At 40.3% G+C, this 27,032-nt stretch overlaps 1 protein-coding gene across 18 annotated transcripts in view; it reads left to right on the forward strand.

Moving 5' to 3' along the window:
• L3MBTL4 (L3MBTL histone methyl-lysine binding protein 4) overlaps positions 1–27,032 on the forward strand; it is a 448,782-nt gene that overhangs the window by 353,018 nt on the left and 68,732 nt on the right. For 4 of the 18 annotated variants that reach the window (XM_042909914.1, XM_042909921.1, XM_042909915.1 and 1 more), the window contains exon 17: positions 8,803–8,909. The exons of 10 other annotated variants lie outside the window; for them this stretch is intronic. In XM_042909914.1, the coding sequence (XP_042765848.1) occupies positions 8,803–8,909 (107 nt within the window). Of the gene's footprint in view, positions 1–3,791; positions 3,880–8,791; positions 8,910–8,993; positions 9,894–27,032 lie in introns of those variants that run through there. 4 more of the 18 variants (XM_042909920.1, XM_042909923.1, XM_042909928.1 and 1 more) reach the window with 4 other exon arrangements.

Consider the following 27,032-nt stretch of genomic DNA (forward strand, 5'->3'; position numbering starts at 1 on the left):
GGAGTTTCTAGGGAAATCCAAAGACGAAGAGAAAGAAAGAGGACAACTAGAGGAAGTTGAAGCCTCTAACATCTACAGAGAAGCATGAATAGCCTAACTGCTAGCTGTTTTAACATAAAATCTCACACCAAAGACCTTTCACCTAAGTTCCTATTACCTGATACGTCATGTCTGGCTTTCAGCAAAAACTGCAAAGCATGCTGAGAAGCAAAACAAACAAGCAAACCCACTACAGACTGAAGAGATAAAGCAAGCATCAGAACCAGTCTCTGATATGGCAGGCATTTTGGAATTGTCAGACTGGGGACTTAACCATGATACAGCTATGTAATTATGTAACTGTGATGAGAACTCTAATGGAAAAAAAAGAGGACGTGCGAGAATAGATGGGTATTATAAGCAGAGAGATGGAAACTCTAAAAAGGAACCAACAGGAAATGCCAGAAATCAAAAATACTATAAGAAAAGTGAAGAATGCCTTTGACAGGCTCATCTTTAGCTCGGATATGCCCAATGAAAGGGTCAGTGAACTTGAAGCTGTCAGTAGAACTTGCCAAACTGAAAAACAAAGTGAAAAAGAAATGAAAAAAAGATACTACAGAATATCCAAAACTGTGGAACAATTACAAAGAGTGAAAAATACATGTAATGGGAAGATCTGAAGAAAGATAAAAAGGAGCAGAAGAAATATTTGAAATAAGAATGGCTGAGAATTTTCCAAAATCAATGACAGACACCAAAACCCCAGATCCAGGAAGCACACACACACACACACACACACACACACACACACACACAAAACCCACTAAGGATGAATATGAAAAATTCTACACCTAGCTATATCATATTTTAGTTACAAAAAAATCAAAGACAGAGAAAATCTTGAAAGAAGACAGATTAAGAAAAAAAACCTGTAGAGGAGCAATGAGAAAAGTTACATTGGACTTTCTTTAGATTGGACTAGCCATCTAAGCAAAAAGAGAGCGGACTGAAATATTTAAAAACATTTAAACTTTTTTTAAAGAAAATAAAACCCACAATGAACAATTTTGTGCACAGTGAAGTTATCCTTCAAAAGTGAAGGAGGACTAAATACTTTCTCAGATGAGCAAACTGAGGGGATTTGTCACAGTAGACCTGCCTTGAAAGAAATGTTAAAAGAAGTTCTTCAGAGAAAAAGAAAATGATAAGGGTCAGAAAGTCAGACCTACATTAAGAAAGAGCATTAAAGAAGGAACAAATGGAGGTAAGATTAAAATCTATTTTTCATATTCTCAGTTGATCTGATAAATCAGTTTGTTCAAGTGCTTTTCAAAATAATCATAACAGCAATGTATTGGATGACTCCAACTTATGGATAAGTGAAATGAATAAAATTTTAAAGAAAGTTTAATATGCCAAGGAAGGAGAGAAAACCAAATGATATAAAATGCTCGATTAAAATCAGAGAAGGGAGGAAGAGAGGGAGAAGACTTTAAAAGAGAAAAAACGTCACAAGGGCAACAAATTTGGAATGGATCATAGATCTAAATATAAGACACAAAACTATACAACTTCTAGAAGATTATGTAAGACAAAATAGATGACATCATGTTTGACAGTGGGTTCTTAAATACGACACCAAAGGCCCAATCCATAAAAGAGAAACTTGATAAGCTGGACTCCATTAAAACTAAAAACTTCTGTGAAAGACACTATCAAGCAAATGAAAAGACAAGCCACAGACTGGGGAAAAAATATTTGGAAAACGTATATCTCATAAAAGACTTGTGTCCAAAATATACAAACAACTGTTGAAAACTAGCCATAAGAAGACAACCCACTTTTTAAGAGGACAAAGATATCAACAGACACATCAGCAGGCCTAGATGGCAAATAAACACATGAAAAGATGCTCAACATCCTATGTCATCAGGGAACTGCAAATTACAACCATACAGTACCCCCCCACGCCTATTAGAACGGCTGAAATTCCCCCAAACTGGTGAGGACGTGGTGCAACAGGAACTGTCATTCTTCGCTGGCGAGAACCCAAAACAGTATGGCTGCTTTGGAAGAGTCTGGCACCTGCTTTCTAAAACGAAACACAGAATTCCCATGTAATCCAGCATTCCTATTCCTAGGTATTTACTCAAATAAGTTTGAAACTCACGTCCAAATAAGTGGTTCAGTTGTTTAAGTGTTTGACTCTTGATTTTGTCTCAGGTCATGATTCCACGGTTTGTGAGATTGAGCCCCTCGTTGGGTTCTGTACTGATTCCGCTTGGGATTCTCTCCTCCCCCACCCCTCCCCTGCTCACATGCATGCTCTCTCTCTCTCTCTCTCTCTCTCAACATAAATAAATAAACTTAAAAAAAAAACCTACACACAAATGTTTATAGAAGATTTAGTCCTAATCACTAAAATCTAAAAGCAACAAAGATGTCCTTCAGTAAGTGAAAGGATAAACAAACTGTGGTACATCCATACAGTGGAATATTATTCAGCATTAAAAAGAAATGAGTTCCAAAAATGCATATTGCTAAGTGAAAGAAGCCAATCTGAAAAGACTACATACTCTATGATTTCAGCTATACAATAGTCTATAAAAGGCAAAGCTATAGAAACAGCAAAAAAAAATCGGCAGTTTTGGGGAGTTTGGGGTGGGAAAACGCAAAAAGAGATGAATAGGGAGAACTTGGAATTTTCAGGGAGGTGAAACTATTCTGTATGAAACTATCCACCATGATAGATGCATGGCATTACGTATTTGTCAGAACCCATAAAACTGTATAACACAGACTGGATCCTAATGTAAACTATAGACTTCAGTTCCTAATAATAATGTTTCAGTGATTGGTTTATCACTGGCAGGATAAGTACCACACTAATGCACGATATTACAAATAGGAAACTGGGGAGTTGGGGAAGAGAGGGGGACTTCAGGAACCCTCCTTACTATCTGCTCAACTTTTCTATAAACCCAAAACTGCTCTAAAAAACAAAGCACTAATTTTTTTAATGTGATTGTAAGTACTTAGTATATTTGTAACGACCCAGCAGTACTTTGTGTGATGTGGGCAGACAGAGGGATAGAGCAAGGTGGATTTACTGGGGAGAGGTAGGGATTTTTTGCAGTTGGCTGAAAGGTGATTCTAAGGGCAGGAGCTTGGTACCCACAATTAAGTGAAAGGAGGACATTCTGAGAATTAAGTGAAAGGAAACTGAAGGTATAATAAATATATGTAATGAGTATTCTCAATTTCAGTCTAGAAAAATGTTTACAGCCATCACAAACATCTATAGTGCTGTACATTATGCACCGGTTCTTATGGAGTGTGGATACTGCATCTGTTCTTTTTTTTTTTTTTTTTAAGTTTATTTGGCGAGCAGGGGAAGGGTACAGAGAGAGAATCCCAAGCAGGCTCCACGCTATCAGTGCAGAGCCCCACACAGGGCGCGAACTCACAAACCGTGAGATCATGACCCAAGTGGAGGTCAAGAGTCTGACGCTCAACTGACTGAACCACCCAGGTGCCCTGATACTGCATCTGTTCTTGATAATACTCTCATGCAGGCAGTCTGCTACTTTTGATGTCAGTTAAAATATTAATAATAAGAGCTTTCAAGGTAGAATAGAATGTAATAAAAGTTTCTCATTTAAAAGGAGAGCTATTAGCCTTAACTTTGCTTAAAAAAAAAAGTAGCAGAGCACTGTGTCCCAATTCAGAGACCAGCTGAGACTAGAGGTGTTGAGCTAGAGATTTTGGAGGTGCTGAGATTTGAATGATCAAGTTTGTTTCTCTGCCAGATGCTCTGAAACACCTACACCCTTGGGCCTGCTGGTAGCATCAGCATAGCCGCCAATGAGGCTCAAAGCAGGAAGAAAATCCTTGGAAGTAAGTGGAAGGGTCTGGATGCCTTTTAGCCTTCTTTGTAAGATAGCCTGAGCTTTTTGTTTGTTTGTTTTTTTCTTTAGCTTGTCTTTTTAATATGTTCTATATTATCTTTCTAAAAACTCCCTTCACCCTTCTTTTCTAGAACACTCTTCCTGTCAAATTCCCGAAACACATGAAAATGAGAAAGCCAGTTTTTTTTTTCTTGATGGACTCTAGATATAGATTATAGCTTATGGGTTTTGCACACATAAGCATTATTGACAAAATATTTTGAAAATCCAAATGTGGAGAAAAGTTATAGTGCAAGAATTAAAAAAAAAGTCTGAGTAAAAATAAATCTGCTTTAATAAGTAGATACTTATTTTTAGTCATAAGGCTTGAGGGACTGACAACTCTAAAAACTCAATTCCGCAGCACCAAGTCTGGTGCAATGTGGGCAGCCCTCCCATACGCTTCCTCAGAGTATTCCAAAAATAACCGTCTCGAACTGGAATCTTCTCTGACACATCCTCTTCCCCATGCTGACACCACACCGTCCCCGGTGATCGGAGAGCACAGCTTTACCTACCCAAGTCTCTCCTGCCTGCTCTGCTGGGCCCTGGAACCTTGTTAGGAGAGAGTGAGCAGATCCTGGTGGTCAAGCTGAGGGGCCTCCCCTTGCTTACTGTCCAGAGTTGTGGAAGAGTGGACAACCCAGAGACAAACAGAGAAACAGGCCTTGTGCTCTGGAATAGAATCACAGCTTGCATCCCAACGCTGCACGGTATTCTTTCACCAGGGCCAAAATGGGATTCCTAGGTTCTTAGATTCTAGGCTTGTCATCCCAGACAAGGTGATGGGGAATTCTAATAACTTCAGCTTCTTCCCAGTGTCAGATTTGAGGGATATGGACATTCACGTCTCATATTCTGTGAACGTGTAAGAACCGTGTGGGTGTTTCTGGGTGCAGTGGATGGCCCCAAAACAAAACCATTTGTCTCCTCTATTCGCCAGTTGTCCCAGGGCATTTATAGGCCTGTCTCCCTTCTCTGTAATTTCAGTGCCAAAGGGAAATATTCCCAGGTGCAGCAAAGAAGCTTTACCTTTCAAGTATATTGGGGGTCAAAGAAAGAAAGCCCCAAAATCTCTCCAACCAGTTGATGTTGTGAGACACTTTTTTGCCTTGATGACAGGTACCAAGGGTTTGAAACAAAACCAAACAAAACTGCCCTGATATACAGTCTTCCTTGGAGAGAACATGCTTGTTTTATAAGAAAAAGTTTTCTAACCTTGGGATTTATACTCCATAAGGATACAGTCAATAAGAGCTCAGGGCTTGTTCTAAAGGATACAGCAGAAAGGTTAGAGAGGACAGAATGTTCACGAAGCTGGAACAATTGAGGGAATGAGGCAGGGGAATTCCTTTTCTTAAAAGCTCTTTACTCAAATGTTGTCCTGGGTTTCTCTACCTAAGCTTCTTCTACTGCTGTTGTGACATCCCATGATTGCTGAGAGAGAAGACATAAACAGTGAGGCCAAGCATCCTGTGTCTAAACAGAGAATCAGGATTCAATATCTTGAATAAATGTAAATGATCCTTGGCTGTATCTTTGGACAGTCGTCATGCTAGATTTCTGAACTGAAATTCTTTGGACCTAGAAATCATTACTGAGCAGTAGAAAAGGAGAGTGTTGTTGCTGACCCCAGTATACTCGGGTTGTTTTCTCAAAAGTCATGCTGATCTATTATATAAGTTGAGAAATACAAGGAGTTTTCACCTCTTTATAAATTAAAGGAATAGCTGTTAAAATGAATAAGTTTACATAAATGAGGGGCATATATATTACTTCAGTACCATATGAAAATATACCTGAATATGCTTAGTATATCAATTAGGTATTTGGTTGAGTCACACTGAGTACATTGCCTCTCTCCTTGTTGCCATAGTTACCGTTGCCCTGTGGGGGTACATCCTGTATCATTTATGTCGTAGACTTTATTTATTAGCAAAGACAACAGTTTCTTCTTTTATTTACATGGTTTTCCCTCATTCACTGTTTTCTAATGCTTTCCTTTATTGATTTGTTTTCTTTGCCTTGAATAATTTCAGATGATGCCATTTTCCTTCAGATTTTGACTGCTAAGACATCAGTGATTTTCATGTGCAGAAGGTCAGATTATAAAATAACCACAAAAAGTAAATAATAAAATAGAAAGCATTTAAGGAAACTGCAAACTAAACTAAAAAAAATACGGAAGGCAGGATTCCTGAGTTATTCTAGATGTAGCTACCATGATGAACTTTTATTTTCTTTAATTTCCCTTTAGAAAGATAAGGCTTTCAAAAAAAATTTCCCCAGTGGTCATAGATTTTCATTCAAATACTTTGCCTAGTTTTTGTACTATAATTTTGAAAGGATTAAAACATTTTAAAATGTTTTAATTTTAAAAAAACATTTAAAAAAATTTTTTTTAAATTTAAAAAACTTTAAAAAAAAACATTTCTGGCAGTGGCATCATATAATAGATGTCTCCTTAATATGTTCCCTGTGATGGTGGTCATCTGGCACTCGCTTCCCATATTATAGCGGATGCGTGTTTATTGGCCCTTTTGTGCTCTAAAGGATTGTGGTTACCATTTTACTTACTGTTCACACGGTTGAGAGTCCGTATGCGTGACCTGTCCAAGGTCACACAGGTGGTAAACGACAGAGTTAGGTTCGGCTTTCCTCGGGAGTCCAAGGCTCTTCCCTGTAGCGCACCGCTCCTGGAGCTGCCGGGCTGTGCGCCTCCGTGGAAGGTGTCATTAGACGGAACGCTGGAGAATTGACTTTAAGCTGAGCCACAAACTCACCGCATGATGTGGCTAAAACATTCAGACTGGGAGCCCTGGCTTCCTCATTTGTCAGATGGAAAGCATTTCTCTACCTCTCCAAGTGGTAGCTGACCAGATCAAAGGAGAATTAATATGAAAGGGCATTAAAAACAAAGCACTGTATATGTAAGAGTATGACCAATAGTCAAACATCTCTCTATATGTTCATCAGAGGTGGATAAATAACACCTTCACCTGAACCTCCTGACGGGCACTTCATGCCCAGCTGGGCCCCCAGGAAAATCTTGTGATTTTGCTTCCTCTCTGACCCTTGCTAAGTCCTCATGTAAACGTAAAAGCAAACTTCTTCCACAGAAACGTGGGAGATTTTGTTTTGTGTGGAATAGATTGGCATTGAAGTCTGTGTCAAAAGCCATTTGAGTGACTCTTACATTCTTACTCTGCTTGTTGACAGTCGTTTCCTCACAAGAACGTCTTTCCGCTTGGTCAGAAATTTCTCCTTGGAGATGACAGAATTGCTGTCTTACCATTAATAAATTTTGTAGCCCACATCCTTTTTATTTTAAAGAAATACAAACAAATCTACCCAAAGCCATGCTTTCACACACAATAGAGGAAACCAATGCTTTCCTGAAACACAGATGTGTTTTCAGCCTTGCTGGTAAGCTCACCTTTCGATAATCGCCTTCTGGCCACTTGCAGAAGCAATTACTTCCACAGTTCATAAACACGGGGCTGCTGGGTGGCTCAGTTGGTTAAGCATCCGACTTTGGCTCAGGTCATGATCTCATGGTTTGTGAGTTCGAGCCCCGCATCGGGCTCCGTGCTGACAGCTTGGAGCCTAGAGCCTGATTCAGATTCTGTGTCTCCCTCTCTCTCTCTCTCTCTGCCCCTCCCTTGCTCACACTCTGTCTCTCGCTCTTGCTGTCTCAAAAATAAATAAACATTAAACATTTAAAAAAAATAAAAAAGAAACACAAGTCTACTGTATACAGAGAAGACACTAAGATTAAAAGTTTAGTCATCTGGATTTCACGCATATATCCTGACGTATAGTGAAGAGATCCTTCCCTGAGGGTCTGAGACTCTGAGTTCAGTCACTAACTTTTTCTGTGGCATTGGACAACCCTCTTGGGACATCTGTCACTTGATGAGTTGCATTTGGCTAAATTGCAGGGGGTGGCGGTTATATGTTTCTTTGTGTTTCTTATGTTTATATCAAAAGATTAATTTTTTTTCACTTCTTTGAACTCAGGGGTTGGAGGATAAGTTTTTCAGATAATCTTTGTTTGGATTGTTTTACTGTTTTACCTTAACATTAAGACCGTTCCCTGAAAATCTTTCTAAATCACTCCCCTAAAAGGAATTCTACATCTTGAACATACTATCAAAGAAATCTTATTTTCAAATATACCTACTCAAGCAATGATCTTGGTGCTCATGGCAATCTGGATTGAGCTGCTTAGAATCCTACACCTGTATCCGGTGCTTAATAACTCTTAAGCCTTGTGATTTGAGAAGTACGTGTATGAGTGAAATGAATATGCTAATACCAGATGCCATTAATCAGTACAAATTAATCCGGGAATGAATGACAAAATGTTATAAATCTTCTTTGGGGGTTCCATTCCACCTAAGGTTAAAACTTCCTTAAATACTTCTAGAAAATTCCTTAGAGAGGTTGTAGTAGGCAAAATGGTTCCTCTTTTATATATATATTGGGGTGGTATAACCATTCACCAAAAATAAGAGAGATGTGCAATTTGAGTTGCTTCTTCAACACCAGAGAGCACGGAAGTATCTAATCATAATGTCTCACAGATTCCTCAGGTAAAAGGTATTAAGTTCTTGGAAAGAGTTTTAAAAACAACTAGGTTTCAAAGTCTATTTTGTGTCTTCCAGTGGAGTCATAGAGTAATCTAGAAGTAAACAGATAAAAGCTGAACTCCTAGGAGGGGAAAGAGGGAAGCCCATCCACTTGGTGCTGCCCCCTAACCATGCAAGGGCCCTGAGGCACTTCCACAGAACCATTTTTGTGGTGGCAGAATCCTTCATGTGTTCATGTGGCCATTCAACACATATTTTCTACATACCCAGCATTATTCTAGGCATGGCGGAGACCACAGTGAACAAGAGCAAAGCTGGTCTCAGCTGTCATGGAGCCCACCGTCTGGTGAGAGTGACTGACACCAAGCCGGGGAAGGTTACAGCTGAAGTAAGTGCCCGGAAAGAGCAGCATGGGGTGCCAGAGGGTCAGAGAGGCTTCTCTGAGGGAGTGACACGGGGTCCACTTCTGAAGGGTACGGACACATGGAGTGGACATCAAGGGAAGCGCAGAGGCAGAGGGCAAGGGGAGAAAAGAAGGACATTTGCTGAGTGTTTTCATGAGCTGGACAGTATGAGTACCGTGTGTGTTATTTATTTCAATGATCTGATATGATAGTCTTAATCTGATGTTGAGGGTACTGCTTTTCACCCTGTTTTACCCAGAGGAAACCAAGGTACAGGAATTACATCGTGTACCCTTGGTCCCGCTGTTAAAGATGATGGAGCCAGGGTTTGAACCCAGGTCTTACTGTAGAGCCTACACCCTGGGCCACCACCCCGTTCACCTCCTAACACGAGCAGACGCTTACAGGGGCTAGAGCGACGGTGATGTGTGCATCAGTCTGTTCGCCAAAAAGATCAACATGAAGACTCAGGCCGGCTCAGGGGTCATTCATTCAGCCCATTGCTCCACACTAACACGCGTGATGCTGTAAAGATGGGTTTGTGAGAGGCTTCTGTGGGAAAGATGTTGTCACTAAATAGGCAAGCTCACGAGAGCACTGAGAGCCTGTCTGCAAGGAAGGGAAAGAAGCAGACGCGGTGCCTGCCAGCAGCCCCAGTCACACTGGCAAGACATGTGAGGAGTACAGAGCTTCCCTGGGCCCGGTGAGTTGGACTCTGCAATGGCATTTGCATGCCATGATTCCTCCTTCAGTCACCTCTCAGATAACAGTGAGTTCATCTGCCCATATTGTACATAGCGTGTGGACATCGTTGAGGTGTGCCCTCTGGACCGGGAGCTCGTAGGCCGGGAATCTTTGCTTATTTCTGTATCTTCTGGGCCTGGCCTCACGCCAGTCCTGCAGTGAACACTCAGTACTGAATGAAATTTGTAGCGTTTCTGGAGCCAAGTCCCTTGCGCCTTTCTCTATAGAGTATTTATTGCCTTATTGAATTTATATTTCAGCTATGCAAGCAGTTGTTTTACTGATACACATAGATTACAAATGTCTTAATTATCTCAGCATTGTATGTATATGTTTTAATGTTTTAATGTTTGTTTGTTTATTTATTTATTTATTTTTGAGGGGGGAGGGCAGTGAAAGAGGGAGACACGAGGTTCCAAAGCAGGCTCCGCACTGACCGCAGACACCTCAACGTGGGGCTCGAACCCACAAACTGTGAGATGATGACCTGAGCCAAATTCAGACATTTAACCAACTGAACCACCCAGGCGCCCCTCAGTCTAATACATTTTAAAGAGCCAACACCGGCTGGAAATCTGTGAGACATCTCCCTCTACCACTTAAAAATAGGAAGACATAAGAAACAAGAGCAGGGTAATAATCACGTGTTCAAACACTGGACTTGTTCTTCCAGATATTCAATTTGTTGTGGAGAGAATAAGTTGACAGAACATTCTGTTGGAATTCTGTGAGTTGTAAATGGATTCTGCCTGACCATCTAGTGCGCACTGTAGTTTAGAGATCTGTGGCATTCAATTTGCATAGCCCAATTTCAGGCCATTGCGGTACATTTTCCAGTTTGTTGACTTGTTCTTTCTCTAAAAACTAACAATGTCAGAATTCTTTATGCCCATTAGCCTACTTACTCACTGAATCTTGAAACAGAAAATTCTTCACCATTGGCAAAGTAAGAGCCAGCTATTTGCAAAACTTAAATCGAGACTCTCTCTGTTACCACAGACGGTTAGATGGGAAAAAATACATATGAATTTTGTAACTCACTGCCCTTTCAGCTGCAGACAAGGATATTTGACCTTTTTTTGCCATTTGCTTAAATGTCTGGAAACTGATATTTATTATACCACAAGAGGCATATAAAGTACAGTAAGCCCTGTTGTTCACTGTGACTAGTATCTGGCAGGAAGCAGGCACTGATTCATATTTATTGTAATCCAGCATATTGGTTAATACAATATATTGATCCAATATATGTCAACTGCCATCTTCTGAAAACTGCAATTAATTTCATATTGAAAATACGTTGAACATATTTTATTGCTTTATGATTCAAAAAGCACTCCACAGATTTCCTAAACTTCTGAGCCATTGTTTTAACATCACTTGAAGTTGTATTGATTGATGCAATGGTGCCAGTTGACAGAAATTTCCGATCGATAATATGCTTTCAGCACCCGTCTGTATGTGTAATTTTCAAATTAAAGAAAAAAATGCTTATGAAATTGAGTTAAAAGCAGTATTTTAGTCATTACCAAGGGTTTTCTCTAAGTTCTTAGTAAGTCTTTGGAACTACCTCCAATTGCTTTGCAAAGAACTCCAAAAGAGACATTTTATAATTGAGCAATGCGATAACAGAGAACCGGCGAGGGAAGCCCGTCAGTAATCAAGCACAGAGCTCAGTGGCCAAAAATGTGCCATGAGTGCTTAATGAGACAGAATAGCTAACTGATTAGAAATGTTGCAAGACCCCGCTGGTGCCGGCATGGCCGCTCCCATGGCCATAACTGCTACTTTCAGTCGTCCCTGCTATTGATGCGCATCCTGCAAAGCCAGGAATTTTTAATGCAATATACTGAAAGCCAGTGCTGGCAAATAGGGCATTTATGATGCCAGGGTCCATTGACAGAACACGGTACCCCTCAAGATACCTTTCATCAGCACGGGTACTGCGTGCTTAAGACTCCCAACAAAACGCAGGGGAGCTGGTGGCATCCCAGGGCAAAGGTCAGAGTCTCCATCAAAGTTACAGAGTAAATTCCATCCACTTAGGAAATTTTCAAGAAATGGCCAAATTCATCCACCGAATCTGCCCTACCAAGGAAATGCAACAGGATTTCTACCCAGTTCTTGAATGAATGAAGATACAGATGCGGACTGTGATGGGCTTACTGGCATCTCATTGCACCAGGGCCCGCAGGGTTTTAATGAGAATGCTTCCACCCGGGCAGCCAAACTAGATGGGCACTGCATATTCTTGACTTGTTTGGGGATTGAAGATGCAGCGGGAATAAGTGCAGGAGGAGCCCGCAGAGGACCTCTGTGCGGTGTGGGAGGCTGAGAAAGAGCCCCAGGATCCACACTGAGGGCTCTCACAGCCGAACCCTGACACTCCAAGCGGCTGCTACCATTACCTTTCGCGTGTGCTTCCCCCAGACACATGGAGCAGGAAGGAAAACTAATTTCAGAGCAATAGAAGGAGACCAAATAGGTTACCAACTTGTTGATGTCACCCGTTCATTATTCTTTAATATACAGCATCTTCAGAAAACTGCTAAGGATGTAAGAGCAAATCAGTACATGTTCCGCAGCAAAATTTGCTTAAAAAATTTTTTTTTCCCATTATGAGCAGATCACCTGCTGGGAAAAAAAAAATCTTCTATTTTCCCTCCTTCTCTCCAGAACTCATTTCAGACCCATGTTATTGCCCTAAGAGAAAAAAAAGTCTCCATTAAAAACCAGAAGTTGCACACTTCACAGCAACAGCCCATGGGGCGACTGGGGGACACAGTAGATCTTCAAATAGCAAATCTTAGAGCCACTGTGTACACTGGAGTCAGGCTGCATTTGCATTTTGGAAAACATTAGGCATTGATTTTGTTGAGTTGCTTAAATGAAATACTTCAGAAATTAATGTGCACAGGTATTAATAATAGAGAGCATTAACATTTATAAAGGCTAAGAAACTTTTCTCAAATTGGAAAAACTATGCAGGGACATTATTAATATTTTTATTATTCTGAAGACTACAAGGTTAATTGCTTTTCAAAATGGTGAGGCTGACTAGTTTTTACAGAGTTTCTACCTAAAGGAAAAGGCTAAGACTAGATTAACCAGGATTTTCTATGGTCCTAAAGAATGTCTCTGACACACATGGGGAAGTATATGGGGAAAATAGGATTTGGTGAGAAGTTCGATTTTACGGAGTACTTTATCTAGAGGAAAAGAATACAGAGAATTAACATTGAGTCCTTCTTTTGACCTCCAAATATTGTGTCACTTCTTAGAGCACTTGATAAACTCCTGGTCAGGCACTTTGTAATGATTTTTTTTAATTTTGGTCTCTTGATAATTATTATACCCAATTGAGTAGCGTAAGTGCAGTGCTAACTGCTTTTAGTACTCAAAGGACTGTATTTACTGCCTTACTGACTTCACATCCATGTTTTGTGGCATTTTGCTAGCTCACATCTTGACTGGTTAAAAATTTGTATTAACAAGTACAGAATGTAGTCGAATTGCATAGGTGTTCTGTGCAATTACAAATTGGGCTTATTGTGCAAAACTACTTTTCTGAAAGCACTTTAATAAAACAAATTGAAAATTTCCTGTTTCCAGGAACTTTCACTCTGTCCAAGAAGTAATCAGAATAACGGAGAAAGGAAGCTGCAGTGGCGGCTACCAGCTGGATTTCTCATGGGCCAGCTAGTGCCCTGCGGGCTTATTAAGACCCTTGTTAAGTCTGGGGAGGTGTAAGTTCAACTCACAGGCCAATCTATTTTCAAGACTTAAACTGAAAAAATAGGTAAACCAGAAGCAAAGCCAGTTCTGTGGTCTTCGGGAGCAAAATTACTCTTCTGTTGAGCCACTTAAGGATAGGGAGAAGACTGGATGAAGGTGAATGATGCTCACTGTGTGCCAGGCCCCAGCAGGTTGCTTCTTTCTAAGTTGCATTGTGTTATCTTCTTCTTTTCTTTTAATATGGAGAAACAGCAACACATAGGGTGTAAATAATAGGCCCTTCCCAGGGCCACATGGCTAATGAATGGCTGACTGGCACATGCACCAATTTGTGGTCAGTCACCACGAAGGCAGTATGGTGGGGTAATAATGTCCTGATGAGTAGCTTTGCAGCAGAGGCCAGGGTCGCCAACCTGTGTTCCGTCTGCATAAGAAACACCTTTCCTGAGCGCCAGTTTGAGAGAATGTGGGAGAGGGATTGGCCAACCCCCCACCAAATCCATCTGTGGTCATGGCATGAACATAGACTCAAATGAAGGATATGTGTATTTTCTTCAAAGTGTAATTAGTTGGCGAAGTGTTCTCACTCTGCTTCAGAGAACTAGTGCCATATGTCAATATTAGTGTTCTTTTACTGCATTCTTACAGGGATTTTCCTTAAAGCAGTCATCCGGACACTTACATTCCAAACACAATTTAAAATCTTGCCTAGTCCAAGCGTCTCTGAAAAACAGAAGCAGTTATCAGTTACTGGTGCTCTTGAGAAAACGGTCATATTTAACTTCTGCTGATTCAATGAAACAAAATTACAAAATAATGCACCTACCAAAGGATCCTTTCACTCTAAGATCAGCTGTTCAACAAACATTTTATGGAGCAAGTACTGTGTGACCAACACTGTGAGTTACAAACATTCTAATGGTAGCCCATCCAAGTAAAGAAACACAGAAGCAAATAGTTTTGTTTTGTTTTGTTTTTAATTTGTTTTAGTTTGTTTTAGCAAGCTCTGGAAAATCTTGGTCATTGGAAGTGAAATTTAAAAATTCATCATTCTGTCATTTAACTCAAAACCTTCGATCTCTATTTACATCGTGGTTAAGAGCATAGGGTTGGAATTCGTTCAGTCATCTATTTAATAACCATTTATAGTCTACTGCTTGACAAGCACTGTATTAGACACTGGGTCTATCACTTGTCAAGAAAAAAAAAAAACAGTCCCTACCTTCACTAAATATTACATTCTAGCTGGGACGACAGATTAATCAAATGACCTTATTTAAAAAATATCAACCTGTACCTGTGGCAAGTGATATAGAGAAGAATTTATGTGAGACTTTTATTATAAGAAGACTTGACGTAACTGAGGAAATAACATAAGGTTTCTGAGAAAGGGGACATTTGAGCTACGACTTAAAGGATGGGCAGAAGGTGATGAGGCAGGAGGAGGGAAGAAGAATCAGAGCAGCAGAGGGTAGTTGTACAAAAGCCTTGTGGAGGGCGGGACAGTAAAGCATCAGGGACTAAGAGAAAGTCAGTATAGCTTGAGAAGAGAGAATGGATGGTTGTGAAAATGTCATAGTTCAAGAAGAGCCTGGAGAAGTAGAGTCTGGTCTTTGTACTGAACACAATGGCAAGGCGTTGATGGGTTTAAAGCAGGGGAAGTAGATGGTAAGGAACAGAATAGATACAGGCTGATCAGTTGGAAAACTAGTGAAGTTTCCAGGATAAAGGCGATGGTGGCTCGGAGGTGCATGGTAATATGGAAAGGATGGAGAGAAGTGAACATATTCAAGATGTATTCAAGAGGTAAACACCAAGAGGATACTGGGGATGAGTGACAGGGGCTATTAAGAATGACTTGGACAAGCGAAAGTGTATAATGCCTTTCACTAAGGAAACTTGAAAATGACCAGGTTTGGGATTTGAGGGCCGTGGGGGCAGGAGTGAGAATACTGAGTTAGGTTCAAGTATGTAGGGTTTTGAGAGGCATTTGAGAAAGCCAGAAGAAAATGTCAGGTAGCAAGTATGTGGGGCTATAGCTGGAGTTCAGAAGTGAAGTTTGGACTGGAGATTAACTATTGGGGGTAGTGTGCATAGAGGTGGCAATTGAACTCCGGGGTCTGGGTGCAATCAATTTGGGAGAGGGTGTGAAGGGGATGGGGGTTCTAGGAAGGCCTAGAACCAAATCTTGAGGAACTCTAACCCTTAAGAGCTGGTTCCAAGGGAATGAGTCGTAGGGACAGGGAGGACCATCTGCTCAAAAAGTAAGAGAGGCAAGGGCTGCTGTGTCATGAGCATCTAGAGAAAAGAGTCTGTTAAGAAGGAAGGGTTACAGCACTGGATGTGCTGAGAGGTCAAGTAAGATGAGTACTGAAAACTCTACGTGGGACTGAAAATAAATTATGTTGGATTGAATGATGCCAAGGTCATCAAGGACACGAATGAAAGCCTTGGTGGAGTCATGGTCAGATTCAAGTGACTGAGGAGAGAATGGGAGGTATAGATAGGGAGACAGCCAGTAAGACAACTTATTCAAGGTCAGCTGAGAAGCTCAGAAGGGAGATAGGGTGAGGACTGGCAGTACATGGGCTGTCTAGGAGCTGTGTGTGTGTGTGTGTGTGTGTGTGTGTGTGTGTGTATGTGTGTGTGTTAAATGAGAGGCACTCAAGAGTGTTCCAGCACCAATGGAGGGATCCTGGTGAGGCAGGTTGAATTTATACAAGATAGAAGGGATTACTGAGGTCATAGTTTCTGAGAAGGCTCAAGAAGATGAGATTTGCCTCAGGTGGGCAGAGAGACAGCTCCCATAAGCTCAGTTTTAGGAAGATTCAGGCATTCCAGTTTGTGGCTTCTATTTTTTTCTATAAAGTAGGCAGTCGGATCATCTGCTGGAGGGGTTCAGAGACAGGTGGCAGCTGAGGGAGCCTAAATGGCAGGACCGAGGGAAGGGAGGTTTGAAACACCGTGCCTCGAGAGTGGAAAAGCAAGTGAGCCAGCGAGGGTCGTGGGGCTGCTGGGCAGCCCTTGATGGTTATGGAGTTTTAGTGGAACCAATCTGTCCTGTTAGGATGCGTCTGCAGGCACAGAAAAAGCAGTTAGCGAGGCTCTCAGACTGCAATTTTGGCCAGATGGTTGCAATGAAAAGACAGAGAAATAAGGAAATGTGAAGTATTTGCGGGACATAAAAAAATTTCCACTGAATCTGAGCAGAAAGAAGAGGGTAGTGAAGAAAGAATAAGGCCAAGAGGTTGGGAGCAATTAAGGGAATGAATCATTTGAAGATCCCCATGAGGTCCAAGCACTCATCAACCTGTAGGAAGCTGATGGGTGAAAAGAGGCGGGACAGGCATGGTGGGCGTAGTCTTGGAAGTCTCTGATGCTGCACAGGCCTGAGGCTGGTGGCTAGAGGACCCTGCTGCTCCCCTGGGGTGTGACCCTAGACCCCAAAATGCAGGTTCCACAGGCCACACCAACGGGATGGATGGCCTTGATGGCCGAGGCCTCCAGGTTCTGCCATGGACAGACCAAGACCACATGTAGGGGGCAGGCTTCTTCACTGCCAAACCTCACCATGCTCCTCTGGAAGTTGGTGTTAGCTTTCTGTGGTTATGAGGATTGAGTAAGGTTATGGGTGTATAACAGCACAATACCTGACTCTTGGCCGGGAATTCATAAAAAGTGTCAGAAGCTGCTGTTTTTTTCTTGTGACACAGGCATTTTCTAGGCAGATCACATGTTTCATTGTTGTTATTCTTTTATTTTAACCCTTAAGAGGCAAGGAAGAAAGACATTTTTGGATTTCAGAGAAACAGTGTGATTTGTAACATGGCGATATTATCATGTTGACTTAATCTTTTCTCTTCTGACTCTACGGCTGAGAGTTGAGAGTTGCAGCTCAGCTGTAGGGAATCCAGAATGAGGGACAAGCTGACCCTAAAACAGGGTGTCTTAGGTACTTGCTATCCTTGAGTGCCTGTCTTGTTCAGACTAGACTAACTTAGGTTCCTTTCATAAACCATGAATTCCAAGTGTCAGGCATCGAGGAGTTAGGCCACTCAAGGGGCTCCTTCCTTCCAAAGCAATGTGAGAAAAAAGTTCACTTAGTTAGATTTATTTGCTTATCTGTCACCTACACTCAACAAAGATGGCTGGGGTCCTGTTTATCTTTGAATGTACACACTCATGGCAGGTGCTCAATAATTGTTGCATGGAGTAGACTCTGAATAGCAAGGTTTTTAGCTCTGTAATAGGTAGGGCAGGGTTTCTGCCCACATCAGCACTATTGACAGCTGGGGCCAGATACTTCTTTGTTCTTGGGGCTGCTCCATGCACTGTGGCATGTGTAACAGAATCCCTGGCTTGTACTCACTAGATGCTATTAGCAACTCCGCCCCCCCCCCCACCTCCAAAAAAAATGACTCTGGACATTTCTAATTATCTCCTGGTGGAGGGAGACAAAATGGTCTTTGGTTGAGAACCACTAGCTTAGAGGAAATCTTTAATGTGGTCTATTTGTTGAATTTTTTTAAGTTTATTGAATTGTTTGCAGAGGAAAAAGCCTGAACTATAACCCCAAATATCTTGCATGGTTTATTTCCGAGAAGTGAAATTGTAGGTGTTGTAGTTTCTTTCTGTAGTCCTTGGGCTTTTTGAAAATGTCTCATGTTTCTTCACTATACATGTATTGCTCTTACAATTTAAAAGGGAGAGAATGAAAAACGTTTAATATATGAAAATGATTCTTTTAAAAGTATGCGTTTCTTCCTAATACCCAGACATTCCTAACAATCGTTTTGATTTCAGCCAGTGAACATTTATTTTATTGTGCATTTGGTTTATCTAATTTGTTCATTAATTATCATGGCTTGGAGTATTTTTAATCAGCAATGTCATAATCTGCTACTAATTGAAGTTCTAGATGTTGACACAAATTTATTGGTCAGCCAAGCAATGGATTTCAGTCTCAGAGACACCTGACCTTTTTCTATAAAGGCAGGAGCTTATCCAGTATCAAGTGACTTTGGTATAAACACACTTGTCCAGTGTCACTATTAGAGCCTGAGGGCCCAGAACATTGGAAAGAAGAGGGTGTGTGTGTGAGCGAGTGAATGTGTGTGTGTGTGTGTGTGTGTGTGTGTGTGTGTAAGTAATAATAAACTCCAAGTTAAACTTAATTTTTGAAAAATCAGCCAGTTAAGAGATTTTGCAAAACTCTAAATCAAAAAAAAAAAAAAAAAAAAAGATTCACAAGAAAGGATCTAGAGCCCCTTTCCCTCACCCCTTAGTTTAAATGAGGGGAAAACCTAAAAAGTGAAGGCTTTCTTTTAGTACAAACCTTCAAAAGGGGGGGGGGGGAAATGTCATTAGATAAAGATAAAGAGCTGACTCCAGCATTCAGATATGTAGCAGAATATTTTTAAAAGCAAGAGAAGTTTCTCCTTTTCTTTTTTGTTCCATATTTTCATCACAAGTGATCTTAGAAACTTACTATCTTAGTTGACTTGGGCTGCCATAACAAAATAGTACATACTGGAGGCTAGAAGTCCCAGATCAAGCAGCCAGCAAGATGGATTTCTTTCTGAGGCCTTTTCTTGGCTTGTAGATGGCTGCCATTTTGTCGTGTGCTCACTTCTTTGTGTGGGGGGTGGTGAAGGGAGAACATGAGCAACCTCTCTGGCAGCTCATCATATCTGGGCACTAATCCCATCATGAGGGCCCCACCTTCATGACCTAATCCAACTCTAATTACCTCCCAAAGTTCCTGTCTCCAAGTAGCATTGCTTTGGGGGGGCAGAACGGGGGGACACAAATATTCAGTCCATTACATCTCCTCAATGATAACATGCAGAAATGGGTGATAGAATTGTTTATTATTTATGAGGCAATGATTGTTTGACCCAAAGCTCTCTCTTAAATATTTGCTTGTTCAAGGGAATGTAGGCGTTTGTATTTTTGATTTCTTTCCATCAGATATTCCTTCAACATTGACACATCATAGCACTCATCTTTTATTTACCAATGTGCCCACTCCCCCTTCAGTGTTACTGTCTCTTACTTCGTCACCAAGTCAGGAGAACAGTTGAAAAATGATTTTAGTATCCCCTAGAATTATTTTCTAGTGTCTTTATTAAAACAATGTTTAAGTAACTTATTTTGATCTGCATTGCTATTGGTTAAATCTCATTGAGACGTAAATACTTCATACAGCAAAATTTCATTACAGTGAAAGTTACTTGTTAGGCCTTTGGTCTCATCATAATGAGATTTGAAAAACACTATGTTAACGCTGAAGAATTTACATTGATTAGAGCATGTAGGTGAAATAAACGTATATTAAATATTGAGAAATGGGGAAGAGGTGATGATAAAACAACAATGAGATATTTGGAATCATTTTAAAAATACATTTTCTACTTTGGAAAATCTTATTTTTCCTTAGCACGCAGAGTCTCTTCACCTGGAGAAGCCACCTGTGGATATGAGACTCAACTGCATTTTCTTTATACAGAACCTTATTGTTCACAGATAGCTGAGAAGTACAGTTTCTTGCTCCATCCTGGAGTCCTTCCTTCCCCCAAATCCAAGGAGATATTTGGAGTCTGTCTCAGACAAAGGTCAGAGTTGGCTTCCCCAGTTGTGTCCTCTCTCCTGAACTGAGTGCAGTTATAAACACTTCCTCTTTGCAGGATCTTTCCAGTAATAGCTAAGATTGAATCAACTGCAGAAGCACCATTTTTTTTTTCCCCAGAAAACGCCCATTCTGCCGAAACTGACATCAATATGTGGCAGGATGGACATACATATATATTTGATCATCTGTCTAGGAAGCGTTCATGTTCACATCTTCTCCAGTGGCAGTGTTTTCTTGGGCAGCACTTACCTCCACTCCACGCAGACAGAGTTGTGTTATTTGCAGAGTCACCAGGACTGTGGAGGCCTGTCACCAGGGCAGTGGCCCGGGAGCTAGGTCACACATTGTCTTTGAGGGGGTTTACGTTGTTGCGGTGTGGTTTCTGTCCGTCTCCAACCTGGGGGGAGCGAAGCCTGCTAGCCAGGCTCACAAGATAGCTGCAGTCAGTAGATTCAGTTCCTTGTGCTTCTCTCTATTCCCTGAGCTGGAACAGTATACAGATGTTCCACGTCTCCTAACTTGTTCCAAGTGTTATTTCTCCTGCCTATGGATGTGAGTTATTTTACTCCTTATGTTTTTCTGCAAGTTCTTCTATCAACTCCTTTCCTCCCAGTGCCATCTACTCCTCTGGAGCCAACTTTTATTTCCCTCTTTAAAACCAGCTCTTTTATACATTAACTGAAGCACCGTACTGTCTGACAGACTGGGAGAAATAGGGGGGCCGGGGCAGGGGTGAATCGCGAACTTGGATCTTTGGAGAACCAGGTATTCCCTTACATTTATCATGAAGCCTCCTTTGTCCGATCTCAGATGCCATTACACGGAGGTAAAGAATAAAGTTTTCCAAACCATAATCCTTCAAGCCCATGTTAACAGAGGTTACAGTTGGCTACGCAGTTGTAGGTGGTTGTAGTTGCAGATCTGTGTTCTACTAGTTATTCATTTCCATTTTGCAAGCAAAATAACTTAACCTGTTACTATGTATCAAGCCAACATAACCTGGGATTTGTAGAAATCAAGTTTCCAGTTTTGCATTTTACCTCCAAGGGAAGCATCCTGCATGAGTCTCCATGTGGAGCATGGTAACTATATCCTACAAGAATAAGATGCTTCGGGTCTGTGAATTACACAAGACGCAAAGGATGGTCCCTTCCAGCAACTTGAAAATGGCTCAGAAGTTGGGCACAGAGAAGTCGTGTTTCTTGTATATTCTCTGCTGATCTGAAAGTAGGTGAAGGATGGGATTTATCTTCTCAAAAACACAAGAACACTCTGTTCCTGGTTCTGTTATGGTTCTTGGAAACAGGTGGATCAGCTTGCAAAAGTCCCTTTAGATTGACGCTAAAATAATGCTTCATGATCTCCCTACTCCTACGGAGGTGGGGCTGGGGGACATAAATCTGAAAAACAGCTGGGCTTGAAACTTGGGTCACATGAAGCTTCTCAGTGATCACAAACTCCAGCTTCCTAGCAAGTAACAATTGGAGTATTTTAATGGGTCAGGCTAGTGAAAGAACAACTATAAAATTGAAACACATGGAACCAGCTAGGTAAAGAAAAACATGAGATGGTAGAAATAATGCATCTGTTAGCACATTGAGTATTACACTACAATATGCTTTTTGTATTTATAAGGGAAAAATACCATTGGGTTTGATTTAGCTGCCTGGCTATTTATGATTTATATAGGTCAGTTTCCGTACTGTGTTCATATGCCTATTTTTAAATGTTTTACATCATTATTATAGGAGATTTTTAAATGCAGTGAAATTTCAACCCAGAAAATTCTTAGAAAATTAACGAAATAGAGGAAAATTGAGATAGCAGTAAATACGACAATTTTGAAACACTTTATTTGGTGAAATTTGAAGTGGGGAAAAAGCAAATGCACTGGGCCTGCTCAAGTAAGATAGTTGACTAAGTTTCATCACCCTTGAGACTCAGGAATCAAAGATTATTTTTTTTCTTTTTTCCCTTTTCTCTCTTCTCTGCAATAAACTTGCAGTGTTCCAACTGATGTTAGAAGAAGCACAAGCAAGTCTGAGAAGGGAAGCCAGCTAAATAAAACATGAATTAGTGTTATCTCCCCGCCCCCCGTAAAAGCCTCTTCTTTCTGAAGACAAACGGATATGGAATACGTCATTTGTTTTTATTTATTTTTTATTTTTTTTATAAGTGATTCTTTTTTTTTTTTAATTTTTTTTTTTAACGTTTATTTATTTTTGAGACAGAGAGAGACAGAGCATGAACAGGGGAGGGTCAGAGAGAGAGGGAGACACAGAATCTGAAACAGGCTCCAGGCTCTGAGCCATCAGCACAGAGCCGACGCGGGGCTCGAACTCGCATACCGCGAGATCGTGACCTGAGCCGAAGTCGGACGCTTAACCGACTGAGCCACCCAGGCGCCCCCATCATTTGTTTTTAGTAAAACAATGAAAATTAACACAAGAAACAGAAAATGTACATACTCATGTGGTCTGCCTACTTTCATCTAATGATGTAATTCTCCCAGATTTGGCTTTTTGCTAGCTACTGGCTCCATCACTCAGATTTTGAGAAAGCTAAAAAGCCTATTACTGATTTTTAATAGGCATGACATGTGCAGGTACAAAATTCAAAAGGTATAAAGGGGTACAGAGTGGAAACCCAGGGCCCTCCCTGCTCCTGTCCTCCAGAGCCATCTTCTCTCCCCAGCGGTAATCACATCACGCTGACCCTCTTTCTGTGTGTCTCTCCAAACTTAACTCTCTCCTTACTTATATGTGTGTTGCGAATCTATGCAAGTGATGGCATGCTGTATATACTGTTAAACACCTCTCTGTCTTCATTTGGCAGTAAAACTTGACAGATGGTTCATATCAGTACATATGGAGCTCCCTCACCCTTTTTTACCGCATGGATTATAATTTATTTGACCATTCCCTGTCAACAGCAGTCTAAGTGGTTTTCAGTGTTTGCTATGTAATGAATGCCTAACAGAATGTTCTACGCTCATCATTTTACATTTCTGAGAGTCTATGGGATAGATTCTGGCAGTGGAATTGCCGATCAATGGGATGTGCCTTTTAGATAATGCCACACTTATCTCCATAAACTTGCACCAGTATAGGCCCACTGACAATGTGTGAGAGGGCCTCTGTTTGCACATATTGCACTGGGGAATTTGTTCATCCCCACTAATCAAATAGGCTTAGAAGTGGTATTCAAAGTGAGAGTGAGCATCTTTTCATATTACAAGAGCCGTTTGTATTCATTTTTCTGTGAACCCTCCTTTAAATCTTATTTCTGTTTTTTTCTATTTAATTGTGGCTCTGTGTGTATATATAGGGAAATGTGGCTCTGTGTGTATATATAGGGAAATTAGCCATTTTTCTGTATTGCAAATTGTTAAGTGCTGCTTTTCAGTTTATCATTTGTCTTGGACTTGCTAACAGCACTTTTTAGGCTTTTATTTTTTATTTTTTTTTTAATTTCTTTTTTCAACGTTTTTTATTTATTTTTGGGACAGAGAGAGACAGAGCATGAACGGTGGAGGGGCAGAGAGAGAGGGAGACACAGAATCGGAAGCAGGCTCCAGGCTCCGAGCCATCAGCCCAGAGCCGGACGCGGGGCTCGAACTCACGGACCGCGAGATCGTGACCTGGCTGAAGTCGGACGCTTAACCGACTGCGCCACCCAGGCGCCCCTAAGCTTTTAATATTTTTTTTTGTATTCAAATATATCAGACTTCTTTGTGGCTTCTAATTTTGTATCATGTTAAGGGGATTTCGTTTCCTTAAAAAGAAATTTACATTGGTTTCTTATCATTTTATTGCTTCTTTTTTTTTTTTTTTTTTTTTTTTTTTTTTTTTTTTTTTTAGTTAGAAGGATTGCTCCATTTGGAATTTATATCCATGTGACATGTGAGGTAGCAATTTAACTTTCCTTTTTCCTACTGTATTGGTTAAATAGGCCATGTTTTCCCCCCTGGCTCGAAATCCCCATTTATCATATTATATGATATGTTAAATTCTCTTAGGTATTTTGGTTTATCTGCATCGATATGCCTATCTGTTCATATGTTAGTGCCACATTGTTTTAACTGCTGTAGCTTTATATAAGATCTTAAAATCTAAATAGCAGCATTGTCTCTCTTAATGCTCTTCCTTTTTAAAATTTCCCCAGCTACTCTTGGTTATTCATTTTTCCAAATGAACTTTAGTATCAATTTTTCTGGTACAAATACAAAATCCTGTTGGTAGTCTTATCGAGATTGTATTAAATTTACGATTTAACTTTGAATTTGCCCCTTTATGAAGCTAGGTGTAAATGTTCAAATGTTTCTTGTTTCTTGGTAGTGTTTTCAGTTTTCTTTATGTGGAAATCATAGCCTTCTTATGAAGTTTATTCCTAAGCACTTTATTATTTCTGTTGCTACAACAGATGGAATCATTTCTTCCTCTATGCCCTCCAGCTAGCATTGTTTGTGTGTAAAGTCTGTCAATTTCTGAACATTAATTTCGACCCTACCACTCGGTCAAATTCTCTCCATATGTGTAATTTCTCCATGTAATTGATTTGTGTTTTCCAGGTAGATGAATGTGTCGTCTACAAATTATGATCATTTTACTTACTGAAAGCTATTTTATTCTCATTTTCCCTTTACCAAAGTAGCTTCACGACTTTTGGACAACGTATGCAAGCGTTCTCTCTGGCAAGTAAGAGGGGATTTTTTGAGACGGCAGAGCCATGTCTTCCATAGGACCAACAAGAACCTTGCTCCTGCTTGCACTTAATTAATTCTACCTGTGCTTTTATTGTAATTTTTGTTTGGTTAGTCCCTTACTTACTGAAAGAAATTACAGTAATTCATTTCTCATCTTTGTTTAGTAGTAAAGAACATGGAATAAGAGGTGGTCACAGCTTCAGTAATTTAAGCTTTGATTTTTATTGGTGTCCTTACAGATTCTGTTTAACATGCGAAGAGAAAAAAATGTTTAAGTTGCCAAAATTTAAAATTACCCAGTTAAAAATATATGGAGTGTTATTTTAATACTGAGCATGTTCTGCTGTGGTCTCATTATCTGAAAATTGGCAATCTTGCGAGAAACCAAATTGTTCCCTTTCTCTAGAACTTCGGGTAGGGCAGTCTCCGCTATCAGAATCTTCCTAGGTCTCATCGGCATGGACATTAGCTGTTCACTAGTGGGCATGCAAAACAGTTAAGATTCCTGCTTGAGAGAGGATTGATCATCTTAGTTTTATTGTAGTTAAATCAAACCCAGGGTGAGGAAAAGTAATGTAAGAAGTTAGGGATAGACTCTTAGCTCTAGAAACTGGTTTGTTGTACAGCCTTTGGCAAATCGTTTAACTTCTCTATTTTGAAATTTTAAATTTATGGGTTGCCTGGGTGGCTCAGTCGGTTAAGCATCCAACTTCAGCTCAGATCATGATCTCACGGTTCGTGAGTTCAAGCCCCATATTGGGCTCTGTGCTGACAGCTCAGCAGAGTGTGGAGCCTGCTTTGGATTATGTGTCTCCCTCTCTCTGCCCCTCCCCCATTCATGCTCTCTCTCTCTCTCTCTCTCTCTCTCCCTCTCAAAATTAAACAAACATTAAAAAAAATTAAAAAAAAGAAAGAAATTAAAAATTTTTGAATGTAAATATTATTAAATAATTAACTAGCATGTAATATTAATAAAACTATTAATATTAGATAGTCAGCTCCTTATGTTTGTAATCATACTCTATGGTCATTATTATGAGTCTTCACTAAATAGCCCTTTGTAGCGACATCATTCCTCACTGTGGTTATTCTGATCCCAATATGGTATTTTAGCTGACGAAACTGGGTAAGTTTCATGATCTCTCCCATGCTTCTCTGACAGATTGAAGGAGCAGCTGAGATAAGAACCCACAACCTTAGGTTTTTAATCATCTGCTGCCTTTAGCAAACCATATATCCACCAGACTACCTCCTGCAGTTTGTCTACCACCTTCTCAGACAGTTAAAGATTAACACTCACCTCTTGCAAAAGTCCTTGCAAGTGGGAAGTGTTAACTAATGTAAGTCAGGTAGACGTAGGGATAAGACACTGGCATCAGAAAGCTCTGCAAAGGCTTATAAAATATTTTAAGTAAGCAAAGTCGTTTCTATTTGAAATAATAGTCAAAGGGGACAATGGCCATGATTTCCTTTAAATTATGTACACCACGTCTTTTTCTTTTTCTTTCTGCTGATGTAGCATTTGACTCTTGTTCTGTTTTTACATCTCTGTGTTAAGGCTCAAAAAAAGTCCCTTGCAGAAAGGGTCGACAAAAGGAAAAGCCACACGAAAGAAGTTGGTAATAACATGATGGATCTGCGGATTAAACTAAATTCCTGTTTATCTGCAGCTGACATAACTTAAGTGATGCTCTATCACCAACAGTTGTTATCCTACCAGACATCAGATAGATGACAGGCAAAATATCCACCAACACTTTAAGTAGGAGTCCTGGAACTAAAGAGCAGCATGAAACTACACATAGTAAAGATTTGGGAGAGTAAAACAGTGAATTTTAGAAACGGCAAAAACTGGAGTGTATGTACCCACAAACGGGATAACCCAACAGTGACAGCATAGAAAGATCCAGACTTACCTTGAGGTTATGATTCATTTTGAAGAGACCAGATGAAGCTTGGGTTTCATTGGATGAGTGAGGACTATGAGGTGAGGGATGGGAGAGTGGATGCCCTACCTGAAGAGAGCCCATCAAGGATGGGCAAAGGTACACTCTTCTCAACCAATGAGCAATGGCTTTATTTATATAAATATATATATATATGTGTATATATATGTATGTATGTATGTATGTATGTATACATACATACATACATACATATATACATACATATACATACACATATATATACATATATATATACACACACATATACACATATATACATACATGTATACATACATGGGCAGGGGAGGGGCAGAGGGAGAGAGGGAGACACAGAATCTGAAGTAGG

Source organism: Panthera leo, chromosome D3 (assembly GCF_018350215.1).
Source record: "Panthera leo isolate Ple1 chromosome D3, P.leo_Ple1_pat1.1, whole genome shotgun sequence".
Classification (NCBI taxonomy): Eukaryota; Metazoa; Chordata; class Mammalia; order Carnivora; family Felidae; genus Panthera; species Panthera leo.